This window comes from Procambarus clarkii, chromosome 31 (assembly GCF_040958095.1).
Source record: "Procambarus clarkii isolate CNS0578487 chromosome 31, FALCON_Pclarkii_2.0, whole genome shotgun sequence".
Lineage (NCBI taxonomy): Eukaryota > Metazoa > Arthropoda > Malacostraca > Decapoda > Cambaridae > Procambarus > Procambarus clarkii.
Genome location: NC_091180.1, coordinates 17,523,185 through 17,548,773, shown reverse-complemented (window position 1 = coordinate 17,548,773; position 25,589 = coordinate 17,523,185). Strand labels below are relative to the sequence as shown.

General features: G+C 47.6%; 2 protein-coding genes across 4 annotated transcripts in view; one reads left to right on the top strand and one right to left on the bottom strand.

Annotated features, from left to right (window-relative positions):
* The window catches only part of LOC123758876 (rhoptry surface protein CERLI2-like), a 50,922-nt gene extending 30,769 nt beyond the window's left edge, over positions 1-20,153 (top strand). Inside the window, exon 3 of the mRNA XM_069334190.1 lies at positions 20,079-20,153. Within this exon, the coding sequence (XP_069190291.1) occupies positions 20,079-20,153 (75 nt within the window). The remainder of the gene's footprint in view (positions 1-20,078) is intronic.
* S6kII (Ribosomal protein S6 kinase II) overlaps positions 17,006-25,589 on the bottom strand; it is a 267,682-nt gene continuing 259,098 nt past the window's right edge. For all 3 annotated transcript variants that reach the window (XM_069334420.1, XM_045743219.2, XM_045743220.2), the window contains 2 exons: positions 21,385-21,545; positions 17,006-20,916 (listed from right to left, as the gene is read on the bottom strand). In XM_069334420.1, coding sequence (XP_069190521.1) covers positions 20,811-20,916; positions 21,385-21,545 — 267 coding nt within the window. In that variant the 3' untranslated portion in view covers positions 17,006-20,810. The remainder of the gene's footprint in view (positions 20,917-21,384; positions 21,546-25,589) is intronic.

Sequence of the window (25,589 nt, the reverse complement as noted above, 5' to 3'; positions counted from 1 at the left end):
TTTGGGCTAAAAAGAAGCGAAAGTAGCGAAATTTTGGGCTGAAAGTAGCCCAATTTTGGGCTAAAAAGTAGCGAAATTTTTGGCTAAAAAGTAGCGAAATTAGCCCAATTTTGGGCTACAAAGTAGCGAAAGTAGCCCAATTTTGGGCTAAAAAGTAGCGAAATTTTGGGCTACAAAGTACCGAAAGTAGCCCAATTTTGGGCTACAAAATAGCGAAAGTAGCCCAATTTTGGGCTAAAAAGTAGCGAAATTTTGGGCTAAAAAGTAGCGAAAGTAGCGAAATTTTGGGCAAAAAAGTAGCGAAATTTTGGGCTGAAAGTAGCCCAATTTTGGGCTAAAAAGTAGCGAAATTTTGGGCTAAAAAGTAGCGAAAGTAGCCCAATTTGGGGCAAAAAAGTAGCGAAAGTAGCGAAATTTTGGGCTAAAAAATAGCGAAAGTAGCCCAATTTTGGGCTAAAATTAGCGAAAGTAGCCCAATTTTGGGCTACAAAGTAGCGAAAGTAGAATAATTTTGGGCTACAAAGTAGCGAAAGTAGCCCAATTTTGGGCAAAAAAGTAGCAGAATTTTTGGCTAAAAAATAGCAAATTAGCCCAATTTTGGGCTAAAAGTAGCGAAAGTAGCCCAATTTTGGGCAACAAAGTAGCCCAATTTTGGGCTACAAAGTAGCGAAAGTAGCATAATTTTGGGCTACAAAGTAGCGAAAGTAGCCCAATTTTGGGCTACAAAGTAGCGAAAGTAGCCCAATTTTGGGCTAAAAAGTAGCGAAATTTTGGGCTAAAAAGTAGCGAAATTTTGGGCTAAAAAGTAGCGAAAGTAGCCCAATTTTGGCCTACAAAGTAGCGAAATTTTGGGCTAAAAAGTAGCGAAAGTAGCGAAATTTTGGGCTAAAAGTAGCGAAAGTAGCGCAATTTTGGGCTAAAAAGTAGCGAAAATAGCGACATTTTGGGCTAAAAAGAAGCGAAAGTAGCGAAATTTGGGGCTGAAAGTAGCCCAATTTTGGGCTAAAAAGTAGCGAAATTTTGGGCTAAAAAGTAGCGAAAGTAGCCCAATTTTGGGCTACAAAGTAGCGAAAGTAGCCCAATTTTGGGCTAAAAAGTAGCGAAATTTTGGGCTACAAAGTAGCGAAAGTAGCCCAATTTTGGGCTAAAAAGTAGCCCAATTTTGGGCTAAAAAGTAGCGAAAGTAGCGAAATTTTGGGCAAAAAAGTAGCGAAATTTTGGGCTGAAAGTAGCCCAATTTTGGGCTAAAAAGTAGCGAAAGTAGCGAAATTTTAGGCTAAAAAGTAGCGAAAGTAGCCCAATTTGGGGCAAAAAAGTAGCGAAATTTTGGGCTAAAAAATAGCGAAAGTAGCCCAATTTTGGGCTAAAATTAGCGAAAGTAGCCCAATTTTGGGCTACAAAGTAGCGAAAGTAGCCCAATTTTGGCTACAAAGTAGCGAAATTTTGGGCTAAAAAGTAGCGAAAGTAGCGAAATTTTGGGCTACAAAGTAGCGAAAGTAGCCCAATTTTGGGCTACAAAGTAGCGAAAGTAGCCCAATTTTGGGCTAAAAAGTAGCGAAAGTAGCGAAATTTTGGGCAAAAAAGTAGCGAAATTTTGGGCTAAAAAAATAGCGAAAGTAGCCCAATTTTGGGCTAAAAAAAGTGAAAGTAGCGAAATTTTTGGCTAAAAAGTAGCGAAAGTAGCCCATTTTTTGGCTACAAAGTAGCGAAATTTTGGGCTGAAAGTAGCCCAATTTTGGGCAAAAAAGTAGCGAAAACAGCGAAATTTTGGGCTAAAAAATAGCGAAAGTAGCCCAATTTTGGGCTACAAAGTAGCGAAATTTTGGGCTAAAAGTAGCGAAAGTAGCCCAATTTTGGGCAAAAAAGTAGCGAAAGTAGCGAAATTTTGGGCTAAAAAGTAGCGAAAGTAGCCCAATTTTAGGCAAAAAAGTAGTGAAAGTAGCGAAATTTTGGGCTAAAAAATAGCGAAAGTAGCCCAATTTTGGGCTAAAAGTAGCGAAAGTAGCCCCATTTTGGGTTAAAAAAGCGAAAGTAGCGAAATTTTTGGCTAAAAAGTAGCGAAAGTAGCCCAATTTTGGGCTACAAAGTAGCGAAATTTTGGGCTGAAAGTAGCCCAATTTTGGGCTAAAAGTAGCCCAATTTTGGGCTACAAAGTAGCCCAATTTTGGGCTAAAAAGTAGCAAAAGTAGCCCAATATTGGGCTAAAAAGTAGCGAAAGTAGCGAAATTTTGGGCAAAAAAAGTAGCGAAATTGTGGCCTAAAAGTAGCGAAAGTAGCCCAATTTTGGGCTAAAAATTAGCGAAAGTAGCGAAATTTTGGGTTAAAAAGTAGCGAAAGTAGCCCAATTTTGGGCAAAAAAGTAGCGAAATTTTGGGCTAAAAAATAGCAAAAGTAGCCCAATTTTGGGCTAAAAAGTAGCGAAAGTAGCCCAATTTTGGGCTAAAAAGTAGCGAAAGTAGCGAAATTTTGGGCTAAAAAATAGCGAAAGTAGCCCAATTTTGGCCTACAAAGTAGCGAAATTTTGGGCTAAAAAGTAGCGAAAGTAGCGAAATTTTGGGCTAAAAGTAGCGAAAGTAGCGCAATTTTGGGCTAAAAAGTAGCGAAAATAGCGACATTTTGGGCTAAAAAGAAGCGAAAGTAGCGAAATTTGGGGCTGAAAGTAGCCCAATTTTGGGCTAAAAAGTAGCGAAATTTTGGGCTAAAAAGTAGCGAAAGTAGCCCAATTTTGGGCTACAAAGTAGCGAAAGTAGCCCAATTTTGGGCTAAAAAGTAGCGAAATTTTGGGCTACAAAGTAGCGAAAGTAGCCCAATTTTGGGCTAAAAAGTAGCCCAATTTTGGGCTAAAAAGTAGCGAAAGTAGCGAAATTTTGGGCAAAAAAGTAGCGAAATTTTGGGCTGAAAGTAGCCCAATTTTGGGCTAAAAAGTAGCGAAAGTAGCGAAATTTTAGGCTAAAAAGTAGCGAAAGTAGCCCAATTTGGGGCAAAAAAGTAGCGAAATTTTGGGCTAAAAAATAGCGAAAGTAGCCCAATTTTGGGCTAAAATTAGCGAAAGTAGCCCAATTTTGGGCTACAAAGTAGCGAAAGTAGCCCAATTTTGGCTACAAAGTAGCGAAATTTTGGGCTAAAAAGTAGCGAAAGTAGCGAAATTTTGGGCTACAAAGTAGCGAAAGTAGCCCAATTTTGGGCTACAAAGTAGCGAAAGTAGCCCAATTTTGGGCTAAAAAGTAGCGAAAGTAGCGAAATTTTGGGCAAAAAAGTAGCGAAATTTTGGGCTAAAAAAATAGCGAAAGTAGCCCAATTTTGGGCTAAAAAAAGTGAAAGTAGCGAAATTTTTGGCCAAAAAGTAGCGAAAGTAGCCCATTTTTTGGCTACAAAGTAGCGAAATTTTGGGCTGAAAGTAGCCCAATTTTGGGCAAAAAAGTAGCGAAAACAGCGAAATTTTGGGCTAAAAAATAGCGAAAGTAGCCCAATTTTGGGCTACAAAGTAGCGAAATTTTGGGCTAAAAGTAGCGAAAGTAGCCCAATTTTGGGCAAAAAAGTAGCGAAAGTAGCGAAATTTTGGGCTAAAAAGTAGCGAAAGTAGCCCAATTTTAGGCAAAAAAGTAGTGAAAGTAGCGAAATTTTGGGCTAAAAAATAGCGAAAGTAGCCCAATTTTGGGCTAAAAGTAGCGAAAGTAGCCCCATTTTGGGTTAAAAAAGCGAAAGTAGCGAAATTTTTGGCTAAAAAGTAGCGAAAGTAGCCCAATTTTGGGCTACAAAGTAGCGAAATTTTGGGCTGAAAGTAGCCCAATTTTGGGCTAAAAGTAGCCCAATTTTGGGCTACAAAGTAGCCCAATTTTGGGCTAAAAAGTAGCAAAAGTAGCCCAATATTGGGCTAAAAAGTAGCGAAAGTAGCGAAATTTTGGGCAAAAAAAGTAGCGAAATTGTGGCCTAAAAGTAGCGAAAGTAGCCCAATTTTGGGCTAAAAATTAGCGAAAGTAGCGAAATTTTGGGTTAAAAAGTAGCGAAAGTAGCCCAATTTTGGGCAAAAAAGTAGCGAAATTTTGGGCTAAAAAATAGCAAAAGTAGCCCAATTTTGGGCTAAAAAGTAGCGAAAGTAGCTCAATTTTGGGCTAAAAAGTAGCGAAAGTAGCGAAATTTTGGGCTAAAAAATAGCGAAAGTAGCCCAATTTTGGGCTAAAAAGTAGCGAAAGTAGCCCAATTTTGGGCTAAAAAGTAGCGAAAGTAGCGAAATTTTGGGCTAAAAAATAGCGAAAGTAGCCCAATTTTGGGCTAAAATTAGCGAAAGTAGCCCAATTTTGGGCTAAAAAAAGCGAAAGTAGCGAAATTTTGGGCTAAAAAGTAGCGAAAGTAGCCCAATTTTGGGCTAAAAAGTAGCGAAAGTAGCAAAATTTTGTGCTAAAAAATAGCGATAGTAGCCCAATTTTGGGCTAAAAAGTAGCGAAAGTAGCCCAATTTTTGGCTACAAAGTAGCCCAATTTTGGGCTAAAAAGTTGCGAAAGTAGCGAAATTTTGGGCAAAAAAGTAGCGAAATTTTGGGCTAAAAGTAGCGAAAGTAGCCCAATTTTGGGCTAGAAAGTAGCGAAATTTTGGGCTAAAAAGTAGGGAAAGTAGCCCAATTTTGGGCAAAAAAGTAGCGAAATTTTGGGCTAAAAAATAGCGAAAGTAGCCCAATTTTGGGCTAAAATTAGCGAAAGTAGCCCAATTTTGGGCTAAAAAAAGCGAAAGTAGCGAAATTTTGGGCTAAAAAGTAGCGAAAGTAGCCCAATTTTGGGCTAAAAAAAGCAAAAGTAGCAAAATTTTGGGCTAAAAAATAGCGATAGTAGCCCAATTTTGGACTAAAAGTAGCGAAAGTAGCCCAATTTTGGGCTAAAAAAAGCGAAAGTAGCGAAATTTTGGGCTTAAAAGTAGCGAAAGTAGCCCAATTTGGGCTAAAAGTAGCCCAATTTTGGGCTAAAAGTAGCCCAATTTCGGGCTAGAAAGTGGCCAATTTTGGGCTACAAAGTAGCGAAATTTTGGGCAAAAAAGTAGCGAAATTTTTGGCTAAAAAATAGCGAAAGTAGCCCAATTTTGGGCTAAAAGTAGCGAAAGTAGCCCAATTTTGGGCTACAAAGTAGCGAAAGTAGCCCAATTTTGGGCTACAAAGTAGCGAAAGTAGCCCAATTTTGGGCTAAATAGTGAAAGTAGCCCAATTTGGGGCTGAAAGTAGCCCAATTTTGGGCTAGAAAGTAGCCCAATTTTGGCCTACAAAGTAGCGAAATTTTGGGCTAAAAGTAGCCCAATTTTGGGCAAAAAAGTAGCGAAAGTAGCGAAATTTTTGGCTAAAAAATAGCGAAAGTAGCCCAATTTTGGGCTAAAAGTAGCGAAAGTAGCCCAATTTTGGGCTACAAAGTAGCGAAAGTAGCCCAATTTTGGGCTAAAAGTAGCGAAAGTAGCCCAATTTTGGGCTAAAAAAAGCGAAATTTTGGGCTAAAAAGTAGCGAAAGTAGCCCAATTTTGGGCTAAAAGTAGCCCAATTTTGTGCTAGAAAGTAGCCCAATTTTAGGCTACAAAGTAGCGAAATTTTGGGCTAAAAGTAGCGAAAGTAGCCCAATTTTGGGCTAAAAAGTAGCGAAAGTAGCGAAATTTTGGGCTAAAAAGTAGCGAAAGTAGCCCAATTTTGGGCTAAAAAGTAGCGAAAGTAGCGAAATTTTGGGCTAAAAGTAGCGAAAGTAGCCCAATTTTGGGCAAAAAAGTAGCGAAAGTAGCGAAATTTTGGGCTAAAAAATAGCGAAAGTAGCCCAATTTTGGGCTAAAATTAGCGAAAGTAGCCCAATTTTGGGCTAAAAAAAAGCGAAAGTAGCGAAATTTTGGGCTAAAAAGTAGCGAAAGTAGCCCAATTTTGGGCTAAAAAGTAGCGAAAGTAGCCCAATTCTGGGCAAAAAAGTAGCAAAAGTAGCAAAATTTTGGGCTAAAAAATAGCGATAGTAGCCCAATTTTGGACTAAAAGTAGCGAAAGTAGCCCAATTTTGGGCTAAAAAAAGCGAAAGTAGCGAAATTTTGGGCTTAAAAGTAGCGAAAGTAGCCCAATTTGGGCTAAAAGTAGCCCAATTTTGGGCTAAAAGTAGCCCAATTTTGGGCTAGAAAGTGGCCAATTTTGGGCTACAAAGTAACGAAATTTTGGGCAAAAAAGTAGCCCAATTTTGGGCTACAAAGTAGCCCAATTTTGGGCTAGAAAGTGGCCAATTTTGGGCTACAAAGTAGCGAAATTTTGGGCAAAAAAGTAGCCCAATTTTGGGCTACAAAGTAGCGAAAGTAGCCCAATTTTGGGCTACAAAGTAGCGAAAGTAGCCCAATTTTGGGCTAAAAAGTAGTGAAAGTAGCCCAATTTTGGGCTGAAAGTAGCCCAATTTTGGGCTAGAAAGTAGCCCAATTTTGGCCTACAAAGTAGCGAAATTTTGGGCTAAAAGTAGCCCAATTTTGGGCAAAAAAGTAGCGAAAGTAGCGAAATTTTTGGCTAAAAAATAGCAAAAGTAGCCCAATTTTGGGCTAAAAGTAGCGAAAGTAGCCCAATTTTGGGCTACAAAGTAGCGAAAGTAGCCCAATTTTGGGCTAAAAGTAGCGAAAGTAGCCCAATTTTGGGCTAAAAGTAGCCCAATTTTGGGCTAAAAGTAGCCCAATTTTGTGCTAGAAAGTAGCCCAATTTTAGGCTACAAAGTAGCGAAATTTTGGGCTAAAAGTAGCGAAAGTAGCCCAATTTTGGGCTAAAAAGTAGCGAAAGTAGCGAAATTTTGGGTTAAAAAGTAGCGAAAGTAGCCCAATTTTGGGCAAAAAAGTAGCGAAAGTAGCGAAATTTTGGGCTAAAAAATAGCGAAAGTAGCCCAATTTTGGGCTAAAATTAGCGAAAGTAGCCCAATTTTCGGCTAAAAAAAGCGAAAGTAGCGAAATTTTGGGCTAAAAAGTAGCGAAAGTAGCCCAATTTTGGGCTAAAAAGTAGCGAAAGTAGCCCAATTCTGGGCAAAAAGTAGCAAAATTTTGGGCTAATAAATAGCGATAGTAGCCCAATTTTGGACTAAAAGTAGCGAAAGTAGCCCAATTTTGGGCTAAAAAAAGCGAAAGTAGCGAAATTTTGGGCTTAAAAGTAGCGAAAGTAGCCCAATTTGGGCTAAAAGTAGCCCAATTTTGGGCTAAAAGTAGCCCAATTTTGGGCTAGAAAGTCGCCAATTTTGGGCTACAAAGTAGCGAAATTTTGGGCAAAAAAGTAGCGAAATTTTTAGCTAAAAAATAGCGAAAGTAGCCCAATTTTGGGCTAAAAGTAGCGAAAGTAGCCCAATTTTGGACTACAAAGTAGCGAAAGTAGCCCAATTTTGGGCTACAAAGTAGCGAAAGTAGCCCAATTTTGGGCTAAAAACTAGTGAAAGTAGCCCAATTTTAGGCTGAAAGTAGCCAAATTTTGGGCTAGAAAGTAGCCCAATTTTGGCCTACAAAGTAGCGAAATTTTGGGCTAAAAGTAGCCCAATTTTGGGCAAAAAAGTAGCGAAAGTAGCGAAATTTTTGGCTAAAAAATAGCGAAAGTAGCCCAATTTTGGGCTAAAAGTAGCGAAAGTAGCCCAATTTTGGGCTACAAAGTAGCGAAAGTAGCCCAATTTTGGGCTAAAAGTAGCGAAAGTAGCCCAATTTTGGGCTAAAAAAAAACGAAATTTTGGGCTAAAAAGTAGCGAAAGTAGCCCAATTTTGGGCTAAAAGTAGCCCAATTTTGTGCTAGAAAGTAGCCCAATTTTAGGCTACAAAGTAGCGAAATTTTGGGCTAAAAGTAGCGATAGTAGCCCAATTTTGGGCAAAAAATTTGCGAAAGTAGCGAAATTTTGGGCTAAAAAATAGCGAAAGTAGCCCAATTTTGGGCTGAAAGTAGCCCAATTTTGGGCTGAAAGTAGCCCAATTTTGGGCTAAAAAAAGCGAAAGTAGCGAAATTTTTGGTTAAAAAGTAGCGAAAGTAGCCCAATTTTGGGCTACAAAGTAGCGAAGTTTTGGGCTGAAAGTAGCCCAATTTTGGGCAAAAAAGTAGCGAAATTTTGGGCTAAAAAATAGCGAAAGTAGCCCAATTTTGGGCTACAAAGTAGCGAAATTTTGGGCTAAAAGTAGCAAAAGTAGCCCAATTTTGGGCAAAAAAGTAGCGAAATTTTGGGCTAAAAAGTAGCGAAAGTAGCCCAATTTTAGGCAAAAAAGTAGCGAAATTTTGGGCTAAAAAATAGCGAAAGTAGCCCAATTTTGGGCTAAAAGTAGCGAAAGTAGCCCAATTTTGGGCTAAAAAAGCGAAAGTAGCGAAATTTTTGGCTAAAAAGTAGCGAAAGTAGCCCAATTTTGGGCTACAAAGTAGCGAAATTTGGGGCTGAAAGTAGCCCAATTTTGGGCTAAAAGTAGCCCAATTTTGGGCTACAAAGTAGCGAAAGTAGCCCAATTTTGGGCTACAAAGTAGCGAAAGTAGCGAAATTTTGGGCTAAAAGTAGCGAAAGTAGCCCAATTTTGGGCAAAAAAGTACCGAAAGTAGCGAAATTTTGGGCTAAAAAGTAGCGAAAGTAGCGAAATTTTGGGCTAAAAGTAGCGAATGTATCCCAATGGGTGGTAGTGGACCCCTACACCCATCCTGTGGGTGGTAGTGGACCCCCACACCCATCATGTGGGTGGTAGTGGACCCCCACACCCATCCTGTGGGTGGTAGTGGACCCCCACACCCATCCTCTGGGTGGTAGTGGACCCCCACACCCATCCTGTGGGTGGTAGTGGATCCCCTCACCCATCCTGTGGGTGGTAGTCGACCCCACACCCATCCTGTGGGTGGTAGTCGACCCCACCCTATCCTGTAGGTGGTAGTCGACCCCACACCCATCCTGTGGGTGGTAGTCGACCTCACACCCATCCTGTGGGTCGTAGTTGACCCCCACACCCATCCTTTGGGTGGTAGTGGACCCCCACACCCTTCCTGTGGGTAGTAGTCGACCCCACACCCATCCTGTGGGTGGTATTCGACCTCACACCCATCATGTGGGTGGTAGTCGACCCTGCACCCATCCTGTGGGTGGTAGTCGACCCCCACACCCATCCTGTGGGTGGTAGTCGACCCCACACCCATCCTGTGGGTAGTAGTCGATCCCACACCCATCCTGTGGGTGGTAGTGGACCCGCACACCCATCCTGTGGGTGGTAGTCGACCCCACACCCATCCTGTGGGTGGTAGTAGACCCCACACCCATCCTGTGGGTGGTAGTTTACCCCCACACCAATCCTTTGGGTGGTAGTCGACCCTACACCCATCCTGTGGGTGGTATTGGACCCCCACACCCATCCCTTGGGTGGTAGGGGACCCCCACACCCATCCCGTGGGTGGTAGTTTACCGCCACACCCATCTTGTGGGTGGTAGTGGACCCCCACACCCATCCTGTGGGTGGTAGTGGACCCCCACACCTATCCTGTGGGTGGTAGTGGAACCCCACACCTCACCTGTGGGTGGTAGTGGACCCCCACACCCATACTGTGGATGGTAGTGGACTCAACACCCATCCCCTGGGTGGTAGTGGACCCCCACACCCATCCTGTGGTTGGTAGTGGACCCCCACACCCATCCTGTATGTGGTAGTGGACCCCCACACCCATCCTGTGGGTGGTAGTGGACCCCCCACACCCATCCTGTGGGTGGTAGTGGACCCCCACACCCATCCTGTGGGTGGTAGTGGACCCCACACCCATCCTGTGGGTGGTAGTGAACCCCACACCCATACTGTGGGTGGTAGTGAACCCCACACCCATCCTGTGGGTGGTGATGGACCCCACACCCATCCTGTGGGAGGTAGTAGACCCCCACACCCATCCTGTGGGTGGTAGTGGACCCCACACCCATCCTGTGGGTGGTAGTGGACCCCACACCCATCCTGTGGGTGGTAGTGGAACCCACAGCCATCCTGTGGGTGGTAGTGGACCCCACACCCATCCTGTTGGGAGTAGTGGACCCCACACCCATTCTGTTGGGGGTAGTGGACCCCACACCCATCCTTTTGGGGGTAGTGGACCCCCACACCCATCCTGTGGGTGGTAATGGACCCCCACACCCATCCTGTGGGTGGTAGTGGACCCCCACATCCATCCTGTGGGTGGTATTGGACCCTCACACACATCCTGTGGGTGGTAGTGGACCCTCACACCCATCCTGTGGGTGGTAGTGGACCCCCACACCCTTCCTGTGGGTGGTAGTCGACCCCCACTCTTTTCCTGTGGGTGGTAGTGGACCCCTACACCCATCCTGTGGGTGGTAGTGGACTCCCACACCCATCCTGTGGGTGGTCTTCGACCCCACACCCATCCTGTGGGTCGTAGTGGACCCCCACACCCATCCTGTGGGTGGTAGTCGACCCCGCACCCATCCTGTGGGTGGTAGTCGACCCCGCACCCATCCTGTGGGTGGTAGTCGACACCACACCCATCCTGTGGGTGGTAGTCGACCCCACACCCATCCTGTGGGTTCTAGTGGACCCCACACCCTTCGTGTGGGTGATAGTGGACCCCACACCCATCCTGTGGGTGGTAGTGGACCCCACACCCATTTTGTGGGAGGTAGTGGACCCCCACACCCATCCTCTGGGTGGTAGTGGACCCCACACCCATCCTGTGGGTGGTAGTGGACCCCACACCCATCCTTTGGGTGGTAGTGGACCCCACACCCATCCTGTGGGTGGTAATGGACCCCTACACCCATCCTGTGGGTGGTAGTGGACCCCACACCCATCCTGTGGATGGTAGTAGACCCCCACACCCATCCTGTGGGTGGTATTGGACCCCCACACCCATCCTGTGGGTGGTATTGGACCCCACGCTCATCCCGTGGGTGGTAGTGGACGACCACACCCATCCTGTGGGTGGTAGTGGACAACCACACCCATCCTGTGGGTGGTAGTGGACCCTCACACCCATCCTGTGGGTGGTATTGGACCCCCACACCCATCCTGTATGTGGTAGTGGACCCCCACACCCATCCTGTGGGTGGTAGTGGAACCCCACACTCATCCTGTGGGTGGTAGTGGAACCCCACACCCATCCTGTGGGTGGTAGTGAACCCCACACCCATCCTGTGGGTGGTAGTGAACCTCCACACCCATCCTGTGGGTGGTAATGGACCCCCACACCCATCCTGTGGGTGGTAGTCGACCCCACACCCATCCTCTGGGTGGTAGTCGACCCCACATCCGTCCTCTGGGTGCTAGTCGACGCCACACCCATCTTGTGGGTGGTAGTCGACCCCACACCCATCCTGTGGAAGGTAGTCGACTCCACACCCATCCTGTGGGTGGTATTGGACCCTCACACACATCCTGTGGGTGGTAGTGGACCCTCACACCCATCCTGTGGGTGGTAGTGGACCCCCACACCCTTCCTGTGGGTGGTAGTCGACCCCCACTCTTTTCCTGTGGGTGGTAGTGGACCCCTACACCCATCCTGTGGGTGGTAGTGGACTCCCACACCCATCCTGTGGGTGGTCTTCGACCCCACACCCATCCTGTGGGTCGTAGTGGACCCCCACACCCATCCTGTGGGTGGTAGTCGACCCCGCACCCATCCTGTGGGTGGTAGTCGACCCCGCACCCATCCTGTGGGTGGTAGTCGACACCACACCCATCCTGTGGGTGGTAGTCGACCCCACACCCATCCTGTGGGTTGTAGTGGACCCCACACCCTTCGTGTGGGTGATAGTGGACCCCACACCCATCCTGTGGGTGGTAGTGGACCCCACACCCATTTTGTGGGAGGTAGTGGACCCCCACACCCATCCTCTGGGTGGTAGTGGACCCCACACCCATCCTGTGGGTGGTAGTGGACCCCACACCCATCCTTTGGGTGGTAGTGGACCCCACACCCATCCTGTGGGTGGTAATGGACCCCCACACCCATCCTGTGGGTGGTAGTGGACCCCACACCCATCCTGTGGATGGTAGTGGACCCCCACACCCATCCTGTGGGTGGTATTGGACCCCCACACCCATCCTGTGGGTGGTATTGGACCCCACGCTCATCCCGTGGGTGGTAGTGGACAACCACACCCATCCTGTGGGTGGTAGTGGACAACCACACCCATCCTGTGGGTGGTAGTGGACCCCCACACCCATCCTGTGGGTGGTATTGGACCCCCACACCCATCCTGTATGTGGTAGTGGACCCCCACACCCATCCTGTGGGTGGTAGTGGAACCCCACACTCATCCTGTGGGTGGTAGTGGAACCCCACACCCATCCTGTGGGTGGTAGTGAACCCCACACCCATCCTGTGGGTGGTAGTGAACCTCCACACCCATCCTGTGGGTGGTAATGGACCCCCACACCCATCCTGTGGGTGGTAGTCGACCCCACACCCATCCTCTGGGTGGTAGTCGACCCCACACCCGTCCTCTGGGTGCTAGTCGACGCCACACCCATCTTGTGGGTGGTAGTCGACCCCACACCCATCCTGTGGAAGGTAGTCGACTCCACACCCATCCTGTGGGTGGTAGTCGACCCTACACCCATCCTGTGGGTGGTAGTGGACCCCCACACCCATCCTTTGGGTGGTAGTCGACCCCACACCTATCCTGTGGGTGGTAGTGGACCCCCACATCCATCCTGTGGGTTGTAGTGGACCCCCACACCCATCCTGTGGGTGGTAGTAGACCCCACACCCATCATGTGGGTGGTAGTTTACCCCCACACTCATCCTGTGTGTGGTAGTGGACCCCCACACCCATCCTGTGGGTGGTAGTGGACCCCACACCCATCTTGTGGGTGGTAGTTTACCCCCACACCCATCCTGTGGGTGGTAGTTTTCCGCCACACCCATCTTGTGGGTGGTAGTAGACCCCCACACCCATCCTGTGGGTGGTAGTGGACACCGACTCCTATCCTATGGGTGGTAGTGGACCCCACACCCATCCCCTGGGTGGTAGTGGACCCCCACACCCATCCCCTGGGTGGTAGTGGACCCCCACACCCATCCCGTGGGTGGTATTGGACCCCCACACCCATCCTGTAGGTGGTAGTGGACGCCCACACCTATCGTGTGGGTGGTAGTGGACCCCACACCCATCCTGTGGGTGGTAATGGACCCCCACACCCATCCTGTGGGTGGTAGTTGACCCCACACCCATCCTGTGGGTGGTAGTGGACCCCACACCCATCCTGTGGCTGGTAGTCGACCCCACACCCATCCTGTGGGAGGTAGTCGACCCCACACCCATCCAGTGGGTGGTAGTGGACACCCACACCCATCCTGTGGGTGGTAATGGACCCGCTCACCCATCCTGTGGGTGGTATTGGACCCCCACACCCATCCTGTTGGTGGTAATGGACCCCCACACCCATCCTGTGGGTGTAAGTGGACCCCCACACCCATCCTGTAGTTGGTAGTGGACCCCACACCCATCCTGTGGGTGGTAATGGACCCCCACACCCATCCTGTGGGTGTTAGTGGACCCCCACACCCATCCTGTGGTTGGAAGTGGACCCCACACCCATCCTTTGGGTGGTAGTGGACCCCCACACCCATCCCGTGGGTAGTAGTGGACCCCCACACCCATCCTGTGGGTGGTAGTGGACCCCTACACCCATCCTGTGGGTGGTAGTGGACCCCCACACCCATCCTGTGGGTGGTAGTGGACCCCCACACCCATCCTTTGGGTGGTAGTCGACCCCACACCCATCCTGTAGGTGGTAGTCGACCCCACACCCATCCTGTAGGTGATAGTCGACCCCACACCCATCCTGTGGGTGGTAATGGACCCCCACACCCATCCTGTGGGTGGTAGTCGACCCGACACCCATCCCGTGGGTGGTAGTCGACCCCACACCCATCCTGTAGGTGGTAGTCGACCCCACACCCATCCTGTGGGTGGTAATGGACCCCCACACCCATCCTGTGGGTGGTAGTCGACCCCACACCCACCCTGTGGGTGGTAGTCGACCCCACACCCATCCTGTGGGTGGTAGTGGACACCAACACCCATCCTGTGGGTGGTAATGGACCCGCTCACCCATCCTGTGTGTGGTAATGGACCCCCACACCCATCCTGTGGGTGGTAATGGACCCCCACACCCATCCTGTGGGTGTTAGTGGACCCCCACACCCATCCTGTGGGTGGTAGTGGACCCCACACCCATCCTGTGGGTGGTACTGGACCCCCACACCCATCCTGTGGGTGGTACTGGACCCCCACACCCATCCTGTGGGTGGTAGTGGACCCCCACACCCATCCTGTGGGTGGTAGTGGACCCCTACACCCATCTTGTGGGTGGTAGTGGATCCCCACACCCATCCTGTGGATGGTAGAGGACCCCCACACCCATCCTGTGGGTGGTAGTGGACCCCCACACCCATCCTGTGGGTGGTAGTGGACCCCCACACCCATCCTGTGGGTGGTAGTGAACCCCCACACCCATCCTGTGGGTGGTAGTGGACCCCCACACCCATCCTGTGGGTGGTAGTGGACCCCCACACCCATCCCGTGGGTGGTAGTGGACCCCCGCACCCATCCTGTGGATGGTAGTGGACCCCCACACCCATCCTGTGGGTGGTAGTGGACCCCCACACCCATCCTGTGGGTGGTAGTGGACCCCCACACCCATCCTGTGGATGGTAGTGGACCCCCACACCCATCCTGTGGGTGGTAATGGACCCCCACACCCATCCTGTGGGTGGTAGTGGACCCCCACACCCATCCTGTGGGTGGTAATGGACCCCCACACCCATCCTGTGGGTGGTAATGGACCCCCACACCCATCCTATGGGTGGTAATGGACCCCCACACCCATCCTGTGGGTGGTAATGGACCCCCACACCCATCCTGTGGGTGGTAATGGACCCCCACACCCATCCTGTGGGTGGTAGTGGAAAAGTTACAGAGCCTATTAACTCTTTAAATCCCAAAACACAGCTGCTAGGCTTTTTAACTTCGTTAAACTACAGCTTCATTTTAACTTCGTTTAAAAAAAGTCGTTATAATGATGACTGTCATAACAAATTAACCTTTTCCCATCCCAGAAGCTCTGGTCAGAGACCGGGCCGCAGGGACATTGATCCCCAGAATGAGCACAAGGTATAACCAAACGAACAGAAGTCTAACCTGCCCAATCCCTAATCTATCCAACCTAATTTGAATGAAGGATTGTGGTTATATTTGTGCCTCTGGTGGTAAAAAAATGGAATTGCAGATGGAGTGTGTTACAGAGGATTACATTTGTCATGCAGGGATTGGGACCGAACACATTTTTGGAGATTTATCAAAAACACGGGAAATTTCAACAATTGGTATTTGATGCAAGACGAGATTCACGAGGGACTGGGGGGGCTACACGAGGGACTGGGGGGCTGCACGAGGGACTGGGAGGCTACACGAGGGACTGGGGGGCTACACGAGGGACTGGGGGGCTACACGAGGGACTGGGGGGGGCTACACGAGGGACTGGGGGGCTACACGAGGGACTGGGGACTATGACCGGAGCCAGTATATATGATAATGGGGATTGATGATGGGGCTGTAATAGAGGAGTAATCGCTTAGTTGTTTCATGTGAAGGTTAGACATTTATACCCAAACTCCCTCATATATCTTGACAGCTTCGCATGGACCAGTATAAGCCTTCTGAGGCGTCATCTTACATGTTAATTACATTAGACCCTAAACGTCTAATGTAATTAAGAGTCATGGTCTTACTGTGTCAACTAGTGGCTGTGATGGCTTCGTGGCTAGCTAGTTTGAGGCTAGAAGGCAGCTACAGTACTATCCCAAGGATGAGGGAATGGGTGATTACCGCCTGTTTATCGTGGTGGTCAAAATTTTTTACTTCTATAATCAAAAACACACTATTCTTTCCATGCATTATTGTGTTATTGATGAATGAAATTGAATTATCAGGAAAATGCGCCAAGCTATTACGACTATATAGCACTTGGAAGGTGTCAGGATAAGGATTAGGGATGGGACGGGGGGGGGAAGGAATGGTGCCCAACCACTTGTGGACAGTCGGGGATTGAACGCCGACCTGCATGAAGCGAGAACATCGCTCTACCGTCCAGCCCAAGTGGTTGGGGCAGTGTAATAATATTTGCTGCCATTACAGACAACTACGCCATTATGTTCTGTGACAAGCATAATGATAAAGTATCATTATGCTAATACAGTATAATTAGTCTTGTATATCCTAGAGTGCAAATATGCGCGAGGAACGCTTTCGACTTTGGCAAAATTATGTAATAATGACAAGTAATTACCTCTTCACATATCTGTCAAATAAGTCGCCTGTTGAAATAGCACAAGTGGTTTAAAAGTTGCTGGTGTATAGATGTTTCGTAAGTAGGGACATTGTTATGTTATGTAGGGATTTTGCGATGTCATTTGAGAAGTATTGACATTGAAGAGAATGCTTAACCTCTGTAACAGGTTTGAAACAAATGTGCACACGAATGGTTGGGAATAAAAGAGGATTTGTCTTGTCTGTGCCTCAGCAGGACTACTGTACTCCTCTAATAACTAACGTGATGTGGTTTGTAGAAACAAAGCCAGAATCTCATTGCATAACTATCAGTTGCACACTACATTGTGGACATTGTAAATCAAATAATACCTGAGAGTAATCAACTGACGCAGAGGGTAACCCCCTCACCCTGCCAGCGAGAAAACTTGGGTTCGTATCCTAGGCAGAATGCGACTACTTGAAACTATTCCTTCTCTGAAAATATGAAATCACAAGAGCATGAAGTATCTTTGAGATAGTATCGAGGCCATACGATGCACATTGGACATATTCCCTGGCAATTACAGGAAAAGGGGAAGTTGATTCCATGGTACGGCCTCTCATCATAGTCAAGTCCGTAGTGCGTGCGCCAAGTCTGTATCCACTCCAACAGCAATAGTGTACATGGATGTAAAATGACTGGCAGGTCACATCCTAGCAAAGTGTTAATAGCTTTATATAAATATATCTTCATCAACTACTACTATTGTGGAATAAAACACTTATTTTATATGAAGTATCTTTATTATTTGGAACTGAACATTACATTTAAATAGCAACAGTAAAAATAAACTTTCAAAATAATCAGGGCAGGCAACTGAGGACCCAGCAGGGAGGGAGGGATCGGGGCAGCCCTCGCTGGATTCAAATATAAACTAAACATGTTCAACAGATCTCCCAAAATGACTATCGTAAGAAGATTATGCTAAAGTGATGTACACTGGACGCCACCTGGAGCACACCTGGAGAGGATATCTGTCACTCATAATAAAATTGGGCGCCTTTATGCCCCAGAAAGTTTCCAGCTTTCACTAAGGATAGAAAGCAAGCTGTTAAGAGACTTCTCGAGTCCTGAACCTTTAAACCACAACGTACCTGAGTTTCCGCTCTAACCACAGTTTGTTTACTCGTACACACATATTAAAAATATATGATGTTGCTACCTTGATTCCATGTAACCAACTGAATCTCATTAAAGTCTTGAACTTATTTTATTTTAACATTTATGCAAAGTACTCCTTGAGATTACTTACATCATCTCATCTTTTTTGGCTGGTCACTATACACCATTTATATACATATAATATTCATAACCCACTATTTTGAAAGCACAAGGAACATATTTCAGTCTGAAACTAGGATACTCTTGAGCAGTGAGCGAGAGTAACACCATAAACGTAGCTACAGCAGAGTCAGGTGTCCTGGGAAGAGGTGCAAGCATAAAGTAATAACCTTGTTACATAGTTGCTCATGAAATCTGGTGACCCGTCATACGGAGATATTACCAGATTTGGCGAGAGATTATTTAACCAGGAGAGTATTAGTTAGTGTTTTCACCTCTTCCCAGGACACCTGATTGACACCACACAAGCAGCTACAGCTGTCATTCTCACTGACGGTTGAAGAGGTTCCTAGTTTCAGACTGAAATGTATAGTCTACGTTTCCTTGCGGACGACGAGTCACAATAACGTGGCTTGAGATATGAAAATTAAACCACTCATCAGAAGATGAAGAAACGACGTCGTTTCGGTCCGTCATGGACCATTATCAAGTCAATTGTGACGATTGTTCAGGACGGACCGAAACGTCGTCGTCTCATCATCTGGTGTGTGGGGCTCAGTCTTCATACATTTCTTTGCTTCAAAATAGCTTTTTTTATTGATTACAAATTTCTCGTATATCATTAAATAAAAAAAAAGACATTTATCAAGACAAAAACAAGGAACCAGGTCACCACTAGCAACAATAACTATACCAACACTCCTATTATCCCTCGGTGCCAGTCATATCTTCTCCTCAACCAGCCCCCCCCCCTCACACACACACACACACTATTATCCCTCGGTGCCAGTCATATCTTCTCCTCAACCAGCCCCCCCCCCCACACACACACACACTACCCTTCTACCTCACCAGGAACGTTGAACCCCGCTGCGCTGGCCATTGCACGGGCATCGTAGTTACCGTAGGATCCTATAAAAATTTACAACTTTCCATCAAAAATACACATCTCGGCAGGTACCTCGACTGAACACTATTTTAGAGATTGGCAATGGCAAGCGAGTTTCACAGAGCCATGTCATTTAATACTCCTCCTATATGTACAGGTAACAACAAAATTGATTAAGAAATAAACAATAATAAGACTGGAATAAACAACTATATGATTATATATTAACAGTTCCATCTGCGTTCTTGGGACAAAATAAAGAGCACAAGACTACACCTATGTACTTTATCCAACATATATCAGACTGGTTGATGGTTATTTACAGAACACGCACACAATATGGGGGTGTAGCCGAGACTCCATCAATATGACACAGATTGAAAGCTGCTATAAAAAATACGATTGCATTGAACACTTCCTGCCAGCCGACTCGACCAAAAGTCCCCTTGCACTACACACACTCCGCCAGGTGTGTTGCACCTGGTGCCGTCCAGTTGAGTGCACAACTCAACACAGAGTGTAGGGGACTCTTGGTACCTGTTGTTATGAGCACCAGGTGACCGAACACATAATGACTAGCACACGCCAGCACAGTGGTTGGGGGGTGCGACACCTTGTGAGGATGTCCAGTGCAGCGGATTCGTTGCTTCCTGGATGGTCCTCTCACTTTCCTCCCTCCCATCCCCCCTTTTCTCTCTCTCTCTCGTTCACTCACTGGTAGTCCTCACACACACACACACACACACACACACACACACACACACACTAATTATGCCCTCGTTATCACCTTCCAAGAATACAAAAAGGAATGGAAGTATTAAGATGTCAACCTGTAGTATTAACATAGCAGATCCTTGAGTAACTGAACGATACGTGTTTAAGTAATCTTAAGGTTGTTAATACTTGCCTCTGATGACGTACGACTGTCGGCACCATAAGAACACACTATTTTTCTTTAAACTAACTTTAATGAGAACAAATGTGAAACAATGTAAAGAAATAACTACTGAGTATATGTTTTCTTATTTGCACGCGTTCTTATCCTGTGGAGATTGGAGGCGCCGCTCTTCACGCTCTCACTACACATCGCCTCAGAAGATTTGTAAGTAAAATCTTAAATTAGTGATAATTTACATTTGCACAACTTGCCTGCTGCACTTAAAAGTTAGAAAACTATGCGTAAGGATGGCATTCTTAACTGGTGACTCGTACCTCACCATTAGTCCCACCTAACTAGCCACAAGTGGTATATAAAATTCGTAGGCAAGAGGCAGGCTGTGTATCTCCACTGAATCTCAGTGCGCGCGCGTAGTATCCAGCAATAGCTCAACACCTACCTACTCGAGGCTACAAAATTGTTCAGTTTATTTTGTAATCTCACAGCACAAGAAGTAGTTGGATGCCTTGTAAGACGTATATATATGGTACCGACTGTGAACTCGACAGAGGGCAAGACAACCTGCTACCATGGCCCACGCGTTGGTCAAGTCTTCCCCACAAAGAGCAGTCAGCATGCTCTAACTGTAATTGATCTCTACAAATCCCTAATGAAGACGAGAAGTGGCCCTGTTTCACATAGCTCCGCTTGCCTTGCTCTCTTACCCATTTGATTGTTGCCTTTCAGGATTTGAAGCATTATGACACAAACATTTTTCAAGAGCCCAACAGTCACTTAAACATTGGAAAAGATTTGGCCTAGAACTGCAGCCTCTGCATACTGATTCATGTAAAATGTAGTTATCGACTGCAGCAGGAACTTTGTAATTACTGGAACCACACATGAAGGCTCTGGTTGCCACCTGGCCCTTATTCTTCGTCTGATGGCAGTGTGTTGACGTACAGTTCAAGGCGCTGTAGTGGTGGTGCGTCGACGACGTCGGTGTCGACGCTGGGACCGACGTCGGGATTTGTTTTGTCTACTCTGCTGTTGCAACTGCTGCTGGTGCTGCTGCTGTTGTTCCTGCTGCTGCTGCTGTTGTTCCTGCTGCTTCGGGTGCAACTGTTGCTGAGGCTGCTGCTCCTTTGGGTAATCAAGAGGCATAGTGAGGCTTTGTTCCTGGTACGAAACAGCAGGAGCACTCGAGACCTGAGGAATCATTGTAGAGGGACTTGTTATTTGGGGATTAAAGGCTATGGAGACAGCATCTTGGGACCCGAGTGGCCAGGGAGGTGCCACCTGGGAACACGATGCCTCCGGTTCCGCTGCTGGTCCCGCATATTGGAAATGTTCGACACGTTGCGAGGGATGAGACACATGGATGGGAGAGGAGGCCACCCACTCTGGCTGAGGGGACCTGGCTACAGCATCCTCACTCTCGGGGCGAGGCTGTGAACGGTGACAAGTAAAGGCCGGATGTCAGACCTCCGTTGAAGACTTTGGCCGGGACTTGCCGCGCCGACGAGCAAGGGCCGACGCTGCTACTGGTCCAAGGTTGGGAGCGCGGGGAGAGTGGTTGATGGCTCTGTAAGAAATATCTTATTTAAAAACTGGCAAGTAATGACAAATCTAATGAAATGTTGACCAATTCACACACTAGAAAATGAAGGGACGACGACGTTTCGGTCCGTCCTGGACCATTCTCAAGTCGACAATCGACTTGAGAATGGTCCAGGACGGACCGAAACGTCGTCGTCCCTTCATTTTCTAGTGTGTGGATTGGTCAACATACTTCAGCCACGTTATTGTGACTCATCGTCTGAATGTAATGAAATGTATTTTTTTTTTTTAACTTTTAATATTAACTAAGAAAATTATTCACAAAACTAAGCTTAAAGTGGATTTGGAGACTTAAGGTGGAGTGGGTGTGTGTGTGGAACAAGGTAGCGTGATTAAGGTAGAGTGGTCGGCTAGTGTTTGCGTGAGGTGAGCGACAGAGACAGAGTATGTTTGAGTGCGCGAACAAACAAGAGTACGTGAAACCTTGTAGTACCTGTAGGTGGCAGAAATAGCGCCCTTGACAAGAGAAGCATCTTGTAGAAGTAGCCGAAGGTTGGGAAGAGCCTCTCGATGCAGGAGCCAGGGATGATTGGCTACCTGAGTGGCTGTCAGTCTTTGACCCGGGTCAAGATGCAACATCTGCTTCACCAAGTCCTGAAATAAACAAAACAAACATCTTTACACAGGAACTATACATGCCAAAGGAAAGTTCACAGTGAGTGCATAAATGACTACATTCTCGTCATTGCTGCATAAGTGTATGGAGTTCAGTTTCTACCCCCCCCCCTGGTAGTACACTTAGATCAGTATAAGAGACATCTCCCAGAAACACAGGAGGCGAGGCATAAAGTGCTAGATCAATCCCGTAGTGACAGAGATAAACATTGTTTTGGGTGTGTCTGGGAGGGTATAACATATGCATGTAATATCTCTAAAGAAAAAACCTGCGAACACTTTTAAACAAAAGAGAAACATTACCTGATAGCAATGAGCCTTCACCATCACTGGAAGCAAGCCGGCAACATCCCAGCAAGGACCATCTAACACTAGATTAGATTGCACCAGCAAACTACATTATCATGTCATTAGACTGGAGGACCTAGCCGCGTACAGGCTCAAGACTTCAGGGCTAAAGAGCAGTAATGGACATCTCGCTCCACGCACCGAGAACAATATTGGACATCTCGCTCCACGCACCGAGGACAATATTGGACATCTCGCTCCACGCACCGAGGACAATATGCCCACAGTACCCCGTGTATATAGCCTCCAGTCCTACACCACGACACCTCCCCCCCCCCCCAGACCACAACACCCAACACCCAAGTCTCCACAACTACACACTCGCAAATGCACGAACTACGGTCAGGTAATTTCTAAACCTTTTTGGGCGCGCTTTAATAAAGCCACCAGAGCCTGTTTTACAACCACGATGGGAAACATGGCAATGTATTTTTGGGTGTTTTTCATTTGGTAAAGTAATGTGATCCTGTTGGCTTACCAAGCTTGCTGGCTGGCTTGAGCGGCTTAGGTGGTCTTACCTCACTACACCACACACACAACTGTTGACATCTTCCACACACGGCTTCATACTCAACAAACAATACCCTCCAGTAACATACGCAACACATATATGCAACACACACACACACACACACACACACACACACACACACACACACACACACAGGCGGGAAGACCTTAGAGGCGGGACCAAAGAGCCAAAGCTCAACCCCCGCAAGCACAATTAAGTACACACACACACACACACACACACACACACACACACACACACACACACACACACACACACACACACACACACACACACACACACACACACACAGGTCCTCGCAGTCGAGCAGTGCGCGCTCCGGGGTCGTATAATCCCAGAGGTCCGGGTTCGATCCCTGGTCGAGGTAGAAACAAATGAACAGTTTCTTTCATCTGATGCGTCTGTTCACCTAGCCGTAAATAGGTACCTGGGTCTTAGACAGCTGATACGGGCTGCATCCTGGGGATGTGCGCGCATGAGAGAAATATGTAGTAGAGAAAAAAAGAACAGAACACAGTCGAATAGACAATTGACGGTTAGAAAGGCGGGGTCCAAGAGCTAATAGCTCAACTATGCAGCCACAAATAGTAAATAGACACAGCACAATTTATTATCAAGGGTCAGAAACGTCATTCAGGAACCGAAATAAGGAGGCATTTAGATCGTTGTACACCACATACGTGAGACCAATCTTTGAGTATGCTGCCCCCATCGTGGGACTCCTATCTAAAGAAACGCAAAAGGAAACTCAAAATTTCATTAGTTTTGCAAAGGGGCTCGTCCTAGAATTGCGAGGGATGGGGAATGAAGAGCGACTGAAGGAACTAAACCTAACGATGCTAGAAGAGAGAGAGAATTTGTTCCGATTCTGCAGAAATAAATATGCGAGTGCAAATAGGTGAGCGCGCACGCACGCGCACGCACACGCACGCACACGCACGCACACACACGCACACGCACACACACGCACACACGCGCACACGCGCGCGCACACACACACACACACACACACACACACACACACACACACACACACACACACACACACACACACACACACACACACACACACACACACACGGGGGAGGGGCGGTGACCGAGCGGACAGCACGCTGGGCACGTGATCCTGAGGTCCCGGGTTCGATCCTGGACGCCGGCAAGAAACGCTGGGCAGTTTCTTTTACCCTATACTCCTGTTACCTAGCAGTAAATAGGTACCTGGGAGTTAGTCAGCTGTCACGGGCTGCTTCCTGGTGTGTGCGTGTGGTGTGGAAAAAAAATAGTAGTAGAAACGGTTGATTGACAGTTGAGAGGCGGGCCGAATGAGCAGAGCTCAACCCCCGCAAGCACAACTAGGTGAATACACATACACCATTTGCTCAAGACTCATGCATTAATATCCCAGAAAATTACAACAGCGTTGCAACACCACATTCAGACAACTATACTGATGATGATCCACTCTGAATAGGACTAACAGAAAAAAATCACAGCTCAACGCAAAAACACAACAGTCTTCAAAACTAATTTATAGTCATGGTGAAGGTGGCTACTCTTAACATTACAAGCTAAAGATATCCCTCGCTCCCTCGGGCGAGTTGAGGAGCCTCTCAATCCTCATCAACACAAGCCAAATGGTCGTTAACCAAGCCGCCAAACCCCGTGTTTGGGTCAAGAACACTTCAAGACTCAAGTGTAGACCTTCAAACATTTCTCGAACAGCTCTTCCTTGTCTATACACCAAATTGTAATGTAGAATAATGTTAAGTTATAAGAAATGCAGATTTTATAAAGGGAGCAAGTTTTCTGAGGACTGACTTTAGTGACGGTCAGAAGACTACCCCGAGGACGGGTCAGGGGTCATCACACCCACTCACCAGAGACCAACACACACTTCAAGATGTCACACAACCATGGACCACATTCACCCCGACCATCTACCACCTACGGGGCTCCTCCGTGCCCCTGCCACCTCTCGTGGTGGCCTAATCAACAACAAACACCTACTCACCTCTCTGGAAAATGGTGCTACTTCCCACTATATTCCTTTTATTTCTTGCAAGGACCTGCAGGTACCCGAGTAATTCGAACACGCCACGACAGCTCATACCAAATGATCATCAACCGTCGAACTGAACCCTATGACTGTCATGTATATATAAATATATATACAGAGAGAGAGAGGTCATCAAGAAATCGTCGAGTTCTAGACAATGGTTGTAGAGATAATGGCGCTCGAGGGCACTAGTTGGCCGAGTGAGTCGACGAAGAGTGATTAGGTAATTGCAGCAGTGTGTGAGGGGAGTCACTCCTCACAGGCGGAGGCGTGAGGCACTCATCACATTAACAAGTGCCGGCAGGTCCATTACTACATACAACAATATACACTATTATACACTTCCCATTTACTAGATGACAATTTCAATGGTGGCAGCCAATGTCGTCTTGGCTCCTAGACTCGTCCCCCCCCCTCCCCCCCCCCGGGGTTCCTAGACCTCGCCCCCCCCCCCTCGGGGCTCCTAGACTCCCTATTATAAGCCACTCCGACTGGCTAAGACCTACATAATCACCATTAGGCAAGTGCTGAGAGGTGTGCCAGAACCTCTATACTGTACAGTGACGGCTGAACAAGACACAGGTGGAAGATGGGAACGCAAATGAGCCGAAGACGTGTAATACTCGTACCCTGTTCGGCGGGTCAACAGTGGAAAGAAGTTCTGGAAGCCACCTCCAGCCGTAAGTTTATGGCCAGATAATTCGAACGTCAGGTGGGTGTGAGGCGGGGCAAGACCCACCAAGGTGGGGGTCAGGGAGGGGTCAAGACCCCACCAAGGTGGGGGTCAGGGAGGGGGCCAAGACCCCACCAAGGTGGGGGTCAGGGAGGGGTCAAGACGCCACCAAGGTGGGGGTCAGGGAGGGGTCAAGACGCCACCAAGGTGGGGGTCAGGGAGGGGTCAAGACCCCACCAAGGTGGGGGTCAGGGAGGGGGCCAAGACCCCACCAAGGTGGGGGTCAGGGAGGGGGCCAAGACCCCACCAAGGTGGGGGGGTCAGGGAGGGGTCAAGACCCCACCAAGGTGGGGGTCAGGGAGGGGGCCAAGACCCCACCAAGGTGGAGGGGTCAGGGAGGGGTCAAGACCCCAC